General features: G+C 41.2%; 1 protein-coding gene across 1 annotated transcript; it reads right to left on the minus strand.

The window, feature by feature from the left end:
• On the minus strand, nt 1-11,526 carry igsf10 (immunoglobulin superfamily, member 10). Its single transcript, XM_010781578.1, has 12 exons — nt 11,363-11,526; nt 10,781-11,059; nt 9,459-9,588; nt 8,816-9,206; nt 7,625-8,395; nt 6,489-7,442; nt 5,553-6,014; nt 5,256-5,427; nt 3,824-4,442; nt 2,644-3,521; nt 1,761-2,127; nt 1-1,680 (listed from the first exon to the last, which is right to left on the minus strand). Exons 2-12 carry the CDS (start codon nt 10,981-10,983, stop codon nt 151-153), a joined length of 6,477 nt encoding a protein of 2,158 aa, XP_010779880.1. The 5' UTR covers nt 10,984-11,059; nt 11,363-11,526; the 3' UTR covers nt 1-150.
• Between the last annotated feature and the right edge of the window lie 7,052 nt (nt 11,527-18,578).

An 18,578-nucleotide genomic window follows, 5' to 3' on the forward strand; every position in this document is an offset into this window, starting at 1 on the left:
TGTTAATTGTATTGATCCAAATTAGTCACTTTTTTTAACAATGTTCCTGAAGCCTTAATCATCTTTAATCCACATGTGAAACGTTGCACAAGTGTCTGTTGATGTTTACTCTTGGTCGTGCCATAGTCCTCCATTGGTATTGTCTTTTTCTCACAATATTCGCACATATGTGACCTTGGAGTCTGTACCCAGGAGGTTCTTGGCCTGGCACTTGTATGTGCCAGAGTCTGAGGCTTTGGGCCTCTGAATAATAAGTGTGCCCTGAGGGTGGAGCAGTTCGCTACCCATGGGCCGACCCTGGTCTGCCGCTGACAGAACTGAATGATCGGGCAACTCCCAGATTATCTCTGGTTTGGGGATCCCAATGGCGGCACAGTTGAGCTGAATAGGTATCCCGGTCACTCCCCTCACAATGGGCGGTGGACCTGTTGTGATCCGCGGAGGGTAGGCGATGATGATAACAGGAACAGTGAGCACAGCCTCCCCAGCACTGCTCCGAGCCCTGCAGATGTAGTTCCCTTGGTCGTGGATAGTTGTATCCTGAACAATCAAAGTACCATTCTGTAGTACCTGGAAGCGCCCAGAGACTTGAGGCTGAGTAAGAATGTGGCCACCAGGAATGGTCCAGTAAATGTGTGGTCTTGGATTCCCATCAGAAAGACAATGAATTAAAAGAGGTTCTCCAGCAGCACTGCGTATTACGCCTCTAGGTCTTGTAAGGATGTGAGGCTGCCCAACATCCAAAATAATTAGTTTCTCTATGTAGCCCATGAAATTCTTTGCACCACAGCGGTACTTCCCCGCATTCTCTTTGCTAGGGTTGTAGATGACTAAAGTCCCATTTTTAACTAGGGGATGGCCACTAGTCAACCGTGTTCCATTTGGCAAAGTCCAACTGATCTCTGGCATTGGGTACCCACCAGCAGAACAGTTTAGCACTGTGGTTTTCCCAATGCGAGACACAACACGTTCGTTGAAAGGGTTTTTGAAGATTGGCCTCCTGAGAATACTGCTCACCTCGAGCTGCACCACCATTACTGCCTCTCCTCCATCATTCCTGGCCATGCAGATGAACTCAGCTGTATCAGTTGGCCGCACATTACGAATCTCTAATGTCCCATTATGGTGGACATTAATCCTGCTGCCAAAGTATGGTGCTTTTATAAAGATGTTATCAGGCATAATCCAAGTGATACTAGGCATAGGATCGCCATCAGCATTACAGTCTATTAATTTCCTGGAGTATTTGGCAGCGACATCTTTGATTACTGTTCTGTTCTGCCGGTAGCCATTAATGACTGGTGGATTTCCTTCCATATCAAGCTTGTAGACTTTTCTATTTTCTCCAGCAGGGTTTCGAGCCATACAGATATACTCTCCAACATCAATAAGCTTCACATCCCTAATATCCAGCGAGCCATTGACATGCATGAGGTAGCGTTCATTAGATGCTGCAATGACATCGTTGGTGGGCAACATCCACAGGATTTTGGGTTTGGGCTCCCCAAGTGCTTCACAGTCAAAGCGGATGTTCCCTCCAGGCTTCACTCTTGCATATGTCTGGCCAGTTGAACGTATCCTTGGGGCAGCAGTCACCACGGTTATATGTAAATGCATCTCATCCTTACCCACCTGGTTCTCAGCATAGCATGTGTAGTCCCCTTCTTCTGACATACTGACCTGGAATAGCACAACAAAGCGATGTCAATCTTTTGGATATTTGTTTTAATCAAAATGTAACATCACATGTTATTGCATACCTGGTTTAGGTAGAGAGTTCCATTGTCAAAAAGTGTATAGCGCCGTGCTCTTCCTTGTCCACTGCTAGCATCAGATTGAAGAGCGCTGTTGACCACTGTACCGTCTGGTAGACCCCAGGAGATCTCTGGCTTTGGTGCTCCTGATGCTTTACAGTCAACCTTAAAGTCATTACCGAAGGGTACCTTCTTCTTTCCATAGTGCTTCGGCTCTATCTTGGCTGCCTTCATTGACACACTGACCTTCATAAGATGGAGATCATCACCAATCTTGTTTCGTGCCACACAGAGATAGTCTCCAGCATCTTTATCACTCATAGCGGTCACAATAAGAGTACCATTATCCAGGACCTGAATTCTACTGCCCATTCTGAAAAAACAAATGACATAAAATAGACAGACTTAGTACAAGGGGAGGAAAGAATAAAACCTAATTTAATACAAGCAAGCACCAATCACCACAGTGCATGGCAAGCACAAATTACACATACTTTTGTCACAGTGTGGGTATCTTTTCTGCAATAAAAGAGGCATTTTTATTACAAAACAGTATCAGTAAACTTTCATTCCTGGCTATACTTAAATGAATTATGCTTGCAAAGATTTAACATGTCTATGTTTGTTGTTACCACCTCAAAATAATTACAAAGCCATGAGAACAAAATAAAATCTGTTCTCTATGTTAGGGGGATAAACCAAGAGTCAATACCAAAGTGGAATAATGACTTAATCCTGTAGCACAGAAGTATATCCAAAAACAATAAGCCTGTTTTGAAATGAGGGATCCAAAATGTTAGTTATGTCTCTTTTAGCTTTTAGTTATAAGTTTGCTGTAAATGCTATTCTTCTGTGCTTTACTGCCACTGATCGAGGATTTTTCTTTTACCTGTGCTCCTGGTCCACTATAGCTTTAGAAGGCAGTCTCCATAGGATTTGGGGTTTGGGGTCTCCTGTTGCTGAACAGTTCAGTCTCAGCTGGTCCTCAAAGAACAACACAGTCACACGCTGGGATGTCTCCACTATTTGAGGTGCAGACTCTTGCCTCTCTACTGTCAGGGTCACAACCCTCTTCTCTGAGCCGGTAGAACTGGTAGCAATACATTCAAACTTGCCACTGTCTTTTGGAGTCACATCCTTGATGTGTAGGGTTCCATTTACATACACTGATATCCTTGAGGCAGGTCTGTTAGATTGTACCATGGAGCCATCATTGAGGACCCAGTGGATAGCAGGTTGAGGGCTGCCTTGGCCAGTACATGGTAGCCACAAATGTTGGTTTACACCTACTTTTACCTGCTGCCGTTTCTCCTCAACAATACCTGGGGGAGATGCCACCACCTGCAGACGGACTGTAGCAGTATCAGCCCCAGCTGGGTTACTGGCAATACATTTATAATGACCTCTGTCATAAACAGACACCTCCTCAATGACCAGAGTCCCGTCAGCAGACACTGATACCCTTCCCTTCTCTGTGTTTTGACCTTTGACCTGGGTTCGGTTGGCCAAGATCCAGGACAACATGGGTAGGGGGCGACCCTCTGCTCTACATTTCATTTCAACAGTGTTTCCTGCATGAGACTTTATCTCACGTATTTTTGGCTCCAGGATGCGTGAGGGGTAGGCCACCACAGACAGGGTAACAAAAAGTTTATCTGATCCATACTCATTCTCAGCTAAACAGATGTACTGGCCACGATCCTTAATGTTGGCATTCTGGATAAACAGCGTACCATTGCTCAATACCTCAAACTTGCCCATCTTCCCCTTAACAGTAACGATGTTTCCTGAAGGAGAGAGAACAATATGTTATTCTAAGCAACATGAAAACATACCATTTCATAAACAAATGTAATTTAAATTGTTGCACCATTAATTAAATAGATACAAATTCAAAACACACAAAAACCTATAGAACCTCTTTAGGGGAGCATCTTAAAACTACCTTCCCTTTTATGATTTGTTTTTACTTCAGTATGTTTTTTTTGTTCATTTCGCTTTTTTTGTTGTTTTCACATTTCACATTTAAATGACGTTTTCACCTTCCATTAATTAAATTGCATATGTACAGTACCTGTGGTTGAGGAGAAGCGTTTCCAAGTTATAGCTGGCTCAGGATTTCCAACCGCCTCACATGGCAGGAAAGCATCAGAGTTGGATAACACGGTGAAGCTAGCTGCATTGCCCCCAACTATCTTAGGTTTGTTGGTCATAATATTTGTAGTGGGTTCAAAGCCAGCAGTATTGGTACGTGTAGCTTCATTGCCAGTGACACGATCATGAGCACTCGAGATGTCATAGTGTGGGCCTTTGTTGTTGTTTGGTCCCTGTTCATCTGTCAGGATGGTCATTGCATTAAGTTCTTTATCGGCAATGTCACTGGCACCACTACTCAGCACAGTTGGTCTTATTTTCCTCACTGGTGGTCTAAGAGTGGCGTGACCAGTGTTACTCTGTATTGGTGTTCTCTGCACTTTGGTCCGAGCGGTTGTGTAGGGCCATTTTTTTGTGGTAATTGGCATGAATGAGGTGGTAGGGGTTAATGCAGTTGAAGGGATCAAGGGTGCCTTGGTTGTAGTAAAGGCAGATAAACTGCTAGATGTGCTCCAATCAAATTCCTCATTTAAGTCAGTCTCCTCCTTTGATGTTTGGTAAGCAGAAATAACTACTGGAGCTCTGTCCTCTTTCCTAGATGGTGTATAAAGGGGGTTGTAAGGTGAAAAAGTATGTTGTGGCAGTGTGGTTGTCTCCATTGTAGTTTCCAAAGTTGTAATTAAAGCCTCAGTTGTGCTAGTAGGGTTTAATTTAGTGATTGCAGGTTTCTTGAAGGGCCTCCTGCCCCTGAATGGCCTCCTTCTACGACCTTTTTGTCTTCTTGTCCCACCAGGCGTCTGTCTGAATACAACCAAATTATCAGGAAGTCCCCCAGACCCAGATGATAAGTCTTCATCAGTATTTTCAAGTAAAGGTGGTTTGACAGGAGGGGGGGAAGGTAGAGTCTGTGATTTAGGTAGTGTTTCAGCAGTGGTGGCAGACTTGGAGGTATAATGTGTGCTGGGAGTGGTTAGATGGTGAAAGCTAGGTTGCAGTGTTGTTAATTCAAAGACTGCAGAGGTTAAATCTCCATAGTCATCATCTAATGAGCCCTTTTTGCCTTCTGCGTGTCTGGGTGGGGACTCAGTCTCAGGGTCTGATAGGAAGTTTGCAGTAGTGGTCGGCAGAGCAGCAGGGGTCGTGGTTGGCGTCACTGTTGTAGTGTCAACTGTAGTTATTGTTTTTTGGGTGTTAAGTGGCTTCTTAAGCCTGCCATGTATATTTTCCCTCTCTCTGCCTCCAAACACCCTGTTCCATGGAATTCTTCCACGGATAACATTTGAGGCGATTGTAGTAGTGGTTGTGCTGGAGATTGACTCTTCCTCATTTGTGGTAAAAAATGGATCTATTGTAGGGTCAAACTCAGGGGCATCAGCAGAGGTTATGTAACCACTAGAAACTTCTGACTTAGACTCAGTGTGGGTGAATGGAGAATTTGAAGTAATGTAATAGTTTGTGGTAGAAGCTGCAGAGGAAGGTCTCTCTGTCCTGTGTAAAGATGAATCAGATGGAGCTGTTGGTGTAACCATCTGCAAATCAGTGGTTTCGGTCTTCTTTTTGTCTTCATCCCAGTCACACGCTGAGGGCAAAATGAAGAAAACATGAAAAGACAAGAAATATATACAAAAGATTAGCTCAAGAAGTATACACTAAAGAAAAAAGCATAAAGTGAATGATGACAATTCACAAAACAAGGTTCCTCACCTGTGGTCAGTTCAATTCTATATGGCACTGTGGACTTCCCTTCCTTCTTTACTGAGGGTTGTTTCACTTTATTGATGAAGGACTGTATGTCAGTGATCCTATTTGGTTTAATGACCCTCCGGCGGCCATGAAAGGTTCTCCTGCGCCCCCCACCTCTGCTGTTCTTGTTTGGGATGATTTGAATTTGCTGACGGGAGATGATGGTTGATCCGGGCGGCAGACGGGGGGATTTGATGGTTTGGGTAGTGTGGAAGGTTATCTCATCTTGATGTCTCTCTGTGGTGCTGACGGCTGTGAATGTTGTCTGGCTTTCTGGGTCTGTAGATGTGTGAACAATGAGCTCCAATGGTCCTGGACCATCCATCATGGGAGTAACATGAGGGTCCGTGGTAAATGAAAGCGACGTCCCAGTTGACGTCTCTGACTCTGCAGGTTGTGCTCCTGAGAACTGGAGCTGTGTTTCTTGGGACGTGTCAGTCACAGTAAGTTGGAGTGTGACAGGGTGCCTGTTTGAGCCTGGCTTGGAAGTACTTTCCTTAGCATAAAAATCTGTGGTGTCATCAAAACTTGAAAGCCCTGTGTTGAGTAAAATTGTGCTATGTGGTGTTGCTGCGTCACTCTGTGTGTCCCTTTTTCCTGATGGATTGTGTGTAAATGTGGACTTGATTGGTGTCGAATCTGACTGCATATAGGACTTTGTTGTAAGTGTGTTTGTGTTTTCTGTCACGTGACTTGAATCGATAAGATTATTGACTGTGGTTTCCATGCCAAATGTTTGATGTGCCTCCATTGTTGCTCCATTACTATCCTGACCTGCATGAGTAGTTGTTATAGTTTCAGGAAGCCTGTTCACTTGTCCAATCATCATACCCTTTTGTGGATTTTCTGTGGTTGCTTTGACTATTCTTGGCAGATGAGTTTCACTATGAGCCTCACCAGAGCCAATTTCACCATCACCAGATATGATGGTATTCAAGTGATAGTATTGTATCCCCTCTTCCTCTGCGCCAGCCTTTATTCGCAAACCATCTTGAGCCTTTTTCATAAATTCAGCAAATTTCTGCGGATCCACTTTCCTGGAAGATTTATCAAACACCCTATTACTCCAGATGCGTCTGTTGCTGACTGGGCCCTTCCTTTTCTTTCCGAGTCTACCTCCAGCACCTACCCTAACCTGTGACCTGAGTCTGGGGTAAGGCCGATCTGAGGTAATGGTCCTGGATTCCTGACTTGTTCCGTCCGAGGGACTGGAGGAGGGGATCTCATTGAGAGTGTCTGTGTTTTCAGTTAGGCTAAGGTAAACCTTGTCCTCCATTTCCAGCCCGGATCCTTCACTGTCCAAAACTGTCACCCTTTCAGATGTTTCTCCAGTCACTGTCACCTGAGACACGAGCAGATCAAATCCGAGGTGATTCGAAACTAAACATCTGTAAAATCCACTGTCCCTTGCTGTGAGACCATTAACCAGCAAGGTTCCATTATCATACACTTTTCTGTTCCCATGAGAACTGCCCACTACTGAGTGGTCAGGGAGTATCCATTGGAGCGACGCCTCAGGACTTCCTGAGGAGCTACAGTCAAAAAACAGATTTTCACCAAGTGGCTGTGAGAGTTGGACACCGTTAACATCAGATTCTTCCACGTCGGGGGACAGGACTGTCACTCGAAAAACAAGCACATCTGCATCCAGGTAGTTTGTGGTGATGCACCGGTAGAGACCAGTGTCTGAAGCATCTGCACCCCGTAGAGTGAGCTTCCCCTCAGCAGTGATTATGATCCTCCTGTCATCACTGGAGAAAGGAGCTCTGACCTTACTTCCATCTGGTAAAATCCACTCCAACAAAGGCTTTGGCTCACCCTGGATTTGACAGCTCAATTGCACCACACCACCTACAGTACATCAAAATCAAATAAATGTTTTAAAAGGACAACTATAACACATTTTCTTTTTGGAGTTATTTTTTACCATTTGAAATGCTCAGTAGATAGGTATGCATCAGTAACAGTTTCATTATAGAATCAATTGAAGGTCATATCAACAAAAGCTAATTTATTTAGCATGAAATTCTTACCTGTAATTACAGTGTATTCAGTCTGTGTTTTATTGTCTTGCTTGATCATGGTCCAGGAATATCGGTCCCTCTTAGGTGATGTGTTTTCCACACGTAGGTTGACCACAGACTCGTACTTAATGTGCAGAGTAGAGAAGGTGGTAGTAGTGCGGTCCAGCTGGAAGCTCACCTCTCCCTGCATCAACCATGCAGGTGAGGCTTTAATCTCAGCCTCAATGTTTGTATAAATTCCTTCCTCTCCCTCATTTGTTTTCTTCATCTGACTATACCTGTACACCATTTCTGGGCTTCTCGTCAGCATTAAGCCTCTCTCCAGTCTTAGGGGAGAGTCACTGTAGGTGGCCAGCATCTGCCACAGCTGCTGTATGTGTTCATGGTCAATGTTACACACCAAATATGTACTTATGCTCGCAGTAAGCATGGTGGCATTGTTCCCCTCCCCCTCCTCTAAGGTTTGTGTCAGGTTCTCCAAAGCAGAGGGCCTCTGGACAGTGCAGGACAAGCTGGCATCACTGTGTAACTGGTCAGTCAGCTTCAGTTGTATGGAGCCTAATGGGGCAATGAAGTCCTTGGGGGAAACTGGAGTATAGTCTCCTTCATCCAGGCTGATGTTTTTCTTCTTTAGATGGGGTTGGATCCATGGTTTGGTACAAGTGAAGGCATCATCAGTGAGAAGAGATAGAGGCCTGTTGTGGTAAGGGGCAGGACTTTCACAAACAGGACACAGCTGGCCTCTGGGATATCTTCTGTCTCGCTTGCATTTCAGCACACCTGGAAATATTTTATTCGAGTTGTAGTGTTTAGTTACTGGCATGTAAGAAAAGAACATTTACAATTTTCCAAATTATGGGCAAACTAAACCAAAATGAAAACGTGTGAACCTGAAAAAGACAATTATTATTTTAGATATAAGATTTAAGTGTTTCGTTTTTTCGTGCTTTGGATACAATACCATGCACTATTACCATTTATAGTAAGAGAAAAACATACAAATTTTTGTCTCAGTAGAATAATATTAAAGTGCTACTTGTTACCAGATGTGTCTTATCAAAGCTGCTAGAAAATGTAGCTTCAAAAAGGTTTAGATTAAGTTTTATTTTGCATGTATGAATGGGAAAATGGTTTACTAATGAAAGAGGGGGTGCTCGTACTGTACATCTCTGCTTTATAAAGCAAACACTTATTCCTCACCTGTGTTCCTTTGCACCCAGACTGAGAACCACTTCGTACGGCAATCACATGTCCATGGGTTGCCATGAAGGAAGAGGTTCTCTAACTCGCTGCAGCCTGAGAAGATACCCTCAGGCAGAGTTGTGAGGAGGTTATCCGACAGGTGGATGTTTCTCATGGAGGATATCTTGAACACCTGGCTGTGTCTCAGTGTGATGAATGTGTCTGGGTGGAGCTGCTGGAGGTGGTTACCCTCCAGATGGACCAACTGTAGTCTGGTTAGGCCGTAGAAGGCGTCTGGGCTGATGAATTCAATGTTGTTGTGGTCAATGTGGAGTCTCAGCAAACTGTCTAGACCTTTGAACGTCTCTTTCCTGATCTCCTTTACTTTATTAAAGGACACCTTCAGGACCTGTGGACCCATGATTGAAAAAGAGTGTTGACTATTATACAGTTTTCTTTATTGTCATTCATAAATGCAACATGCAACAAACTATAGTTTTTGTACATAAATAACAAAACTACGTGAAACGTTATAAGCTGTGTTATCAAATATGTTTTGTGGCTTCAGACAACATTTATTTGATGGTACAGAAAACTTTTAATTCAATATTTCAAGACAGGATTATGTGTGCTCAAAGGACTGAAAAACAAATGAGTTTACCTGTAAGGACTTGAGGTCTTGGAAGGCTCTGTCATCAATACTGTGGATAGTGTTGCTATGTAGCATCAACAACTCTAAGTTTCCAAGTCCTGAAAGATCATTTTCCCTTAAGACAGTTATACTGTTGTACCTAAAAACAGAAAATCAAAGACATACTTCAATGTATCACCTCAAATGAACCACATACTATTTACTTTAAGTGTTAAAGATGAGAGCGCTATGCTTGTACATTACTGATTATGTCACCATAATGCATGTTTTCTTTTGACAAGAAACATTTCTGAGTTTAAGCTGTGCTGCTCTAAAAGATAAACAAAGTATGGGATATGTTAATCAAACCATCTGTAGATGCACATACAGTCATTAAGGGATAATCAGAGAAATAACTTTGGGTTTATTTATTACTTTTACCATTGACATATTGGTAATCAGTGATGAGTTTTATACTAATGACTGATTCCAGTTTGTAATATTATCAATTAAAAATGGTTCTGTTATCACTCCCTGTTTTATATGAACTATTATTTATGAATGATTGTTTTTCATTCTAACTATCATCACATTTATAATCATAAAGGTACTGGTAATAGTTCAAATATCTTCTGCAGGAAAATAATTGATATATACTTTTAAACATATATTTTCCAAGAAGACCTTTAACCAAAGCATGGAGCTACTTTAGTTACAGGTCCTGCACTTCCTCACAGGTTTTTAGTTGAAATGGCTGATTGAACCTTTCCTCAAGTTTAACGTTAGGAACATCACCTTGAAATAAACATTGGAGTGAACAATGGAGCCCTGCAGTGTGCAAGCTATTGATTTGTATTACAATTATGAAAGGTCACTACAGGTGATGTGCACATTAAAATGTTGCAAGTGTTTTCCTCCTTGACAGGTGAAAGGAGAAAGGAATAAAGCACAAACTTGCAGGTAAGGCCATTTAAAATATATTTTTGTATCTGTAAGACAACCGGGGTAAACATTTTTTTGGCAGGCCAGCTAATAGAAGGTTTGCTAATGGGCCACATAACAGGGCAGGACTTTAGCTATTCCTTGGCTACAGGAAGTGGGCCATTTAGCTGTAACAATTTCCAGAAGCTGACGATATAGTCATGAGAAGCTGGCATTACTGTTAGTAGTGGTGACATTTGCATTAGACTACACTTGTGTTAAAAGTTAATTCTAAAGGCAGTAGCTAACACTAGTTCCTTTGTGTTTACAGTCTGTAGTTTAAAAACATGCATCAAAATCAGTCCTTCCCCAGAGTAGGCAATCTGCATTTCTCCAATCTGTTAAAAGCTGCAAAGAAAACGAAAGCTCACCCGAGGTTAATTCTTTCCACAGCTGGCTGGATGTGGTCAGGTATTGCGGTCAGGTATCTGAAGGTGCAGTGCACTTCAGTGGGAACGTTGCAAGCGCATGATTTGGGGCAGTCACCGCTCGTCGGCAGCACAGCAGCCAAGAAGAACAGAGCCCTCAGCAGAAACCTCCGCAGGTTCGGAGCGCTGCAGCCACACACGTGCATTGTGCACGGAGAGGAGGCTTCAGCTGCACGGACAAGGGGACTAGACTGTGTCCTTAAACATTAATAAAACCACCACCTGGGAGAGATGCACAGTGTTGTAGCGTATATCCAAATGTAAATAACAAACAAACATAGATAGATAAAAATAAATAAACTGGGAAACGTTTTTTAGATAGTTTTCTCTACATTTACATCACTCCATCATTAAAGTTCGTATTTTATAAATGATATGCGTATTAATATATCATTATTATACGCACATAGCACAAAGTAATTGTTGACAAAGTCAAACATAATAAATTCCTGCAAAGATGAGAAATATTTTCTCTCTAGTCTAATTGTAATTACTAGCAGACAATACAGGGAAAACAATACTTACTTACGGTATTCCTTTTCCGCAGTTGAAAAGTTGCTGCTGCACGTATAATGCAAACAATACAAATGAAATAGTAAATGGTAAATATTCCGTTTCAGTAGTTCTCCAGTTTGATCCTCAGATGAGTCCACTGTGTCTGAGGCGCAGTGGGACAGGATCATTTCTGTGAGCGCCTGCAGTTTAGCGCACACGTTGGTCTCCTCCGCCCCCCTGTAATCTGCTGAAATGTAATCCTATGTGCGACCATGAAATACTCAGAGAAGTGGGCTGCTGCAAATGCCACGCATGTGTTATACTTTTAAAACTTCCTCTAACGCATTTATCGGGATACGAGTATTAAGTAGGCTACTACAAAAAACAGTAATATGATTAACGTGATAACATTTAAGAAGTAGCTACACAGAAGCGTATTTTAGAAGATAAATGCCTTACTGATGGGATTCATAACATAAGCAGTAGATCCTGAAATAATGTATAGGCCTACATGATCTTGCTTGGCTCTAGTAGTAAGTGATCACTACACAGTAGCCATGTGTCAGTATAGTGCCTAAAAACGGACAAACTAACCATTCAGTCACGATGTCCAAATGTGTTCCAGATTAGTTTAATAAGCGTTTTACTTTCTTCTCTCACACCAAATGGAACCTATAAATCCCTTTGTTATGTTTGTGTTTTGCTTATGTTAAACCACAAACCAGCCATCAATCCAGGCATGTGGCGCCCATTTCGTTTTTGTCTTTTCCCAAAAATCCTATTCTTTTACTGGTTTCTTGAATTCCTCTGCGGCCACAAATCAGCATATACAGGCCAAAGGCTCTTTCTTCACATGCTCCTGCTTTACAGTTATTGGTAGTTACAGAGATACATTTGACATGGCTGTATTTTCTGACTCTATGGTGCATTTACAGCTATAGAGAAACAAATGTGTTTTGTAAAGCACCCCTGATATAGTTTTAGAATTTGAAAACGTCCTTAAATAAAGAAATTCTGCATGTAGACTATCAGAATCAGAATTCATTTATACTCCCACAGCAGAGTGATTAACAATATTACAGCAAAGATAGCTCACTGTGGATGTCACCATCAACCTGTCTGAGTTGTTAATTTTAAGCAGCATAGATGGCATAGCTCAATCTGTCTTAAACCATATGATGTGTGTTTTGGCCTTCAAATTCTACATTCCTTCTCAGCTGGTTCACCACATCTACACTATTAAACATCAACAAACATGCACACAGATATGCAGGCACAAAGAGACACACACACAAGAACACATGCTTGTTTCCTTGAACATCTGGACACAACACACCAAGACCACCTCTTCTATTTCCTTTTTTTCCCTTCAATTTGTGATGTTTCTCAACCAGAAGCCACTGTTTCTCTGATAAAGAGTGATGTAACAGTCGATGGGGTTAAGACATTTTCATAAACGTGTAACACTTGATTCACCAACAGGATGAGAGATGGCTATATTGTTAGAAGCTTGTTTACAGCCACTTACCAAATAACCCAGATAAAACAATAAAATCCCATCAAAGAGGATTTGTTAACTAACAGAGAATCATTGCACAAAGTAGAGATTATTTTCACCACTACTAGTCATCACCATAAACCTTTTCTTACAGGTGACCAATCACAGTGATAAGTGACTCAGAGGGGCGAGAGGAGATAATGGGAGGGGCATAGCTAGGTATTGTGTGTATTTGCATGTGAATTATGTGATTATGTCAGTCCAATATGATTTGTTTGTTTGTGATTCTGCTCATCAAAAAATGTCATCTGGTGTGTTTTCTTTCCGGCCAAGGAAACTGTTTCCATGTGGCTTTAATTGACTGCGGATGATGGAGTACTTCAAGAGCAGCTGTATTATTCTTCAAACTTCAAAAGTTTAATGCTGTGTAGGAAATATTGGGATTCCTGGTGGTTCTTTAAATGACTGTGATTCTGCAGCATATTGTTCGATTTAAGGAAATTCCACATGTTTGCATATTGGGTTTAACCACTCGATAACTGGACAACAGCTGGTGACCATAATCTGATATTGCTCTCTTCTTCTGTGTCCTCTTGGTGTGGGCTTTACGGAGTGTGGAGGAACGAGCCGGCTGTTAAAAGTCACAGCTAGCTGGTAGGCTCTGAGGAATCTGTAAACACATTCAGCCTCAGCTCCCACTCTCACCTCTGGTATGAATGGGGGCCCAACTCTGTGGGAGGTGAATGACAGGAATAGTGGGAAAAAAATATCGCCTTACTCTTTCAACATCCTTCAGAGGTTTTTCCTCATGTGTGGACATTCTTTCTTTATAATTCACCATTTCTTATGTTCTGTTTCTGTCCTTGGCATGTATGTTCAAATATTTATAATCTACAGTATAAACTGATTTCCCTCCAAAGTTTAATTCAGATTTACTTTGTATGTATGTAAGATAACTATTGTTTTTCTTTTTGCTAGCCCAAATTTGGCTAGTTTAAGAAAGAAATTAAAAAATGTAGGCCCAGCAGACATAAGGCTGTTTGTGGACAGACAGTTAAATGTTATATTCTGACGTTTCTGGTACCATGAGGATTCAGGAGAAGGGGCCAACAACAATTTGGTTTCTGAACTGTGCAGTGAACCATTCCAGCCAAGCATGAGCTTCACGCTCTCAGTACATTTGATCTAAAGTGTCACAAATCATTATTTACAGATGCTTCGGAGGGATAATATAAAGTCCTTAAGCGTGTGTGTGAATGTGTGTGTTGTGTGAGTTTCAGATAAATCTAGTTTCTGGAATTCAGTGTTGTGATTTCACTCCTGCGGACGCCCTGACTCAGGTTTCATAGACATTTAACGGGAACTATAATAGAAACCCAGCTCTGATCCATGTGGCATTAGTCACACGTGTTAACAGCTGTTTGTTGTGAGTCTGATGTGACCTTTGGCCTCTCAGGGTCATGACATAACATAACAAACAAGGTCACTGAAATAGTGACTATGTTGAATAACACTTGATTGTTTGAATGTATCTCAACAGGGGCATTGCGTTTGTACAAAGAAAGGATTAATATTGATTTATAATTTAATTCAAAGCATACCTTAACAAACAAAATAAATGACATTATTTCCATTACATATCCTCTGATTTTACATTATTTTATCAGGATGTTAACTTGGATATTTTTTAAATCACCCCACAGCTGCATTAGTGTAGTTGCTTGTGAGCTGCTCAGTTAGAAAGCAAAGCAAGACTGTCCAGTTATTTGTGAGCATCTCTAAGTCCTCTATCTGTGGGGCACTGACCTTTTGTTATGAGCTTGATCCTCTGCTCTCAGTGGGCTTCAGATGCTATGAGAAGACTTATGTGAGGATTTCTGTAGACTCGAGAGTAAGCCTACCACATTCTCATTCCTCTTTTGAATGTGAATATCTCTGTGTATGCTTGTTTATGACCACATGTGGTAATGTAAGGATACATATGATGATGATTGTTGGTGATTGCTGTTTTTGTATTATTTGACTTTAACTATATATTTATTTGTTGTTCCTTTCTTTTCTTTTCACTATATCTGTAAAGCGTCTTTGAGCACCTGTAAAAGCACTAACAAAATAAATATATATATATATGAAAGTCATGCATGTGTTATTTAAGTGTGTGCATACCGTCTTTGTGTGTGTGTGTGTGTGTGTGTGTGTGTGTGTGTGTGTGTGTGTGTGTGTGTGTGTGTGTGTGTGTGTGTGTTCGAGCCTCTGCCTGTAAGCCAGAGACGCTCATGTAAGGTTTGCTTTGAAGTGTGAAACACATTCCAGTTCTTGAGGAAGCTGCTCACTCTATTTATATTTTAAATATGTGAGAACAAGTTCATTTCTTCAAAGGTTTTCTCACACCAATTGTAATCAGACATTGTAGTGATTGATGTTTGATCGAATAACTTAATGATTATAAGATGTACTTAGTAATAATCATTTATTTACTAAGTACTTCACTTCAGTACATTTTATTTGCGTAACCATAATCTTAATGATTATCATGGTATAAAAACAGGGGTTTATTACACTCTTTGCCAAACAGTATGGAGAAAGACCTTTACAGATTATTGCTAACGTGCATTTCTGCTGAGTCATAGTTAGAGGTTGGAATTTGGTGATATTATTGGTGCCCTCAAGATTCACAGGGCTGTATGGCATTGATCTAGTCGTTGTTGATTTACAAACATGTCACTGACTGTCAGTGAGCATGTTGATCCCGGAGCTGTTGAAAATAGTGATGTCTACACAGAGGAAGCTTATGATACCAAACAAATGCTGGAGATTATTGTCTGGCTGCCCGATGACTTCATGATAGATGTTTGTTTTCCAACACTGAAATCAGCAGGATGTTCTCATTGTAGTGACTGTATGGGTGTTTGAGCGCCAGTAAGTATTGTAGTGTTTAAGACTAAACAAAACCAGATGGTTGGATATTGGCCTTACATAAGGACAGAGGTCAGGAAAAGTACTTTGTGGAACTTATACCCTTTACACATTGAGACAATAAACTGAGAGGTATCCTATTTTTTTAATGGGTTAACACGTTTTTGTGTAACGCAGATCAGCAGTGGAGTTTGTTTATAAGTTATTTCGCAGTCAGTTTACTGACTAAGCCAGAACTAATTCAAGAACGACAGATCCCGGAAGAGGCACAGACTCGTTCATAAAAATTGTGACCGTACTATGAGAAAGCTTTCATGGTTATTAAATGTGGTACATTTCTGCAACTCATATATATTTATTACATGGTTTTAAATACTGCTCTGTTATTTGACTGACTGATGTACATCCTTGGTTTTCTTAAATACTTTTGACAACTATGCTCTTTGTGTATGAAAATACAGAAAGACTTTGAGAGTCAAAACAAACCAGAGAGGTCTATGTAAAAATTGTTGATATGCCAATGTTTAAGCCATTTTAAATGAATCATTAACATTTTGCAGGCAGTGACAAGAAGGTAAATCTGTCACACTTTTATTTTTTTAAATAATTTGAGACATATACCTATTTTTTCACTGCGTAAAGTGATAGCGAGAAACACAACACAGCTCTTGTCTGATTTATATTTGTGGTGTTTAGTGTTACGATTATTGTGTTATGTCACATTTTGTATGTCTTGTTTTGGGTGCTTTGCTGTTCTCCCTGTGATGTTTTCCTCCTGGTTTAATGTCTGGTCCTTTCCCCTGTGTTTTTCCTCCTGTCGTTAGTTTCCCTAGTGTGTCTAGTTGTCTGATTGTGTTCACCTGTGGTCCTTGTGTTTCTCCTCCCCTGCCCGGCTGTTTCTCCTCTTGTGATTACCCCTCCCTGTATTTAGTCTTGTCTCTTCCTGTGTTCAGTGTTGGTTCGTCTTTTGTTTGTGACTGAGTTCACCGGTGAGTGTTCTGTTTTGTCCAAGTTATTATTTTATCCTTGAATTAAAGGCAATATCAGTGTAATCTGCATTTGGGTCCTGCTTGCTTCACCCACCGTAACAGTTTAGTATTTGTCCACAAATACCTTAGCCTGTTATTGTGCCTGAACAGGGGGACGTTTATAATTTAAGAAACAATATGGTTGGACATATGCAATCACTTCAGCCTCGAGCTGTAAAGCACCCACTGCTCTTTTCTGTATGTTTGGTGCATTCATTCCGATCTGTGTACGTCTCAAGGTCTTCAACAATGCTTCAGATTAACATGCTCAACCTACTCTCTTTACGGGCCACTTTTAGCAAAACACAGTGGGACACAAAAATAGAGAACAAACCTCAAACTCGCAAACGTATACCCATTTGTCCTTTTTTTAACCCTCTTCTCATCTTGCTTTTCTTTCATGCATCTCTCATTTACCTCCGCCTGGAACTTGTGAGTCAGTTTCTGATCACATTTCAAGTCATTCCTACTGCAGGGGAAGAAATCTGATCCAATAACAGGCCGAAACTGATATTTTCCAAACACCTTACTTCACCTTATCTTTGTTGCTGACCATTGCTTTTTCCCTCTGGTTATGATGTCTTTCACACCTTTAATCATTTTGCTTTTGTTCGAGACTTCTGAAAGAGGCCTGTTGTGTCTTTCTCTGGTGTGTCTATGTGGACTTTGGTTGGTGTGCAGTTGTTAGTGCACGTACAACTGACCTCATTTCTTGATTTGTATAAACATGCCAGGAAAACAGTCATTCTGGAGAGTTGTAAACTTGTGTGTTTACTGCTTTGTTTATCGCCGCGATTGCAGTAATGGGGTTACCATGGTACCACAGTAACTTCATCACTGCAATCAAGTATTTTTTTCACAAACGTTTTCTTTGGTGTTACGCTACAAAAACAAAAATAGTCCAATGTCAAGTTTAGCTGTGAAATAACATTTAACACAAGTAAGCAACCAGTGTTACAGAAAATTCTATGGTTAAACATTGGTATATATTTGTATTATCAAGCCATATCATGGAGCAAGACAGAATGATCACTTGATAGCACTCATATTATTAATTATTACATATTAATACATTAATGCTCCCTGTGGGGGAAACTTCTGTTGCAATGGAGAGAGTCAGGACTCAGAGAGACACGAGGAGAGCTGGACTTTTGATGGCAAACACTGATGATTTATTTGGAGCTTCGGCCGGAGAATTGACAAGACAGGTGGTGTGTCGCGAGTTGACACAGCGGTTGCCAAACCAATTCTGAAGAACTCTTTCTGTAGCTCGAGGTTTTAACTAGTTCGGAGTGTAATAATCAACATTCTTCATCAGTGAGACTAAACATTATGGACCCTGAATCTAACTAGAGCTCTCGTCCATAGAAAAGAATGTGCGCCAGGGAACCTTTGTCCCTGAACAGTAAACTACCCCATGGCGGCTTGTGGTCATAAGCCGCGTTCACACCGGAGTACTTTTCCCACTTTAGTTCCGATATAGTTCCGAAATGTCGCGTTCACACCAAAAAGAGCCGGAACTAAAATTAGTTCATGAGAACCTTTTTACCCCCTTTTCCGTCCCTGCTAGAGAGCAGGGACTCTCATGCGGCTCTCTTGTGAGAAAAGAGCTATATTTCTGATTGGCTGGGCGGATTGCAAACCACGCCCCGTAAAACTAAAAAAAAGTGTTGTGAAGCCACCATTTTATTATCCTCGCATTAGCATTATTAGCATTATTAGCATTAGCATTAGCCCTGCGCAGAAACGCAGAGAGACTAATTTATGGCAACACAAAATAAAACATGGGAGCGGTGGAGATGAG

This window comes from Notothenia coriiceps, unplaced genomic scaffold (genome assembly GCF_000735185.1).
Source record: "Notothenia coriiceps isolate Sejong01 unplaced genomic scaffold, NC01 NC01_scaffold00023367, whole genome shotgun sequence".
Lineage (NCBI taxonomy): Eukaryota > Metazoa > Chordata > Actinopteri > Perciformes > Nototheniidae > Notothenia > Notothenia coriiceps.

Bases quoted from the DNA above. Each gene is read 5' to 3' on its own strand.
- igsf10 (XM_010781578.1), bottom strand. From the start codon at position 10,983: ATGCACGTGTGTGGCTGCAGCGCTCCGAACCTGCGGAGGTTTCTGCTG. The intron at 8,396-8,815 runs GTGAGGAATAAG...AAATATTTCCAG, and splicing joins CTGGGTGCAAAGGAACACAG to GTGTGCTGAAATGCAAGCGA. The intron at 3,522-3,823 runs GTACATATGCAA...GTTACTGTTAAG, and splicing joins TCTCCTCAACCACAGGTACT to GGGAAGATGGGCAAGTTTGA.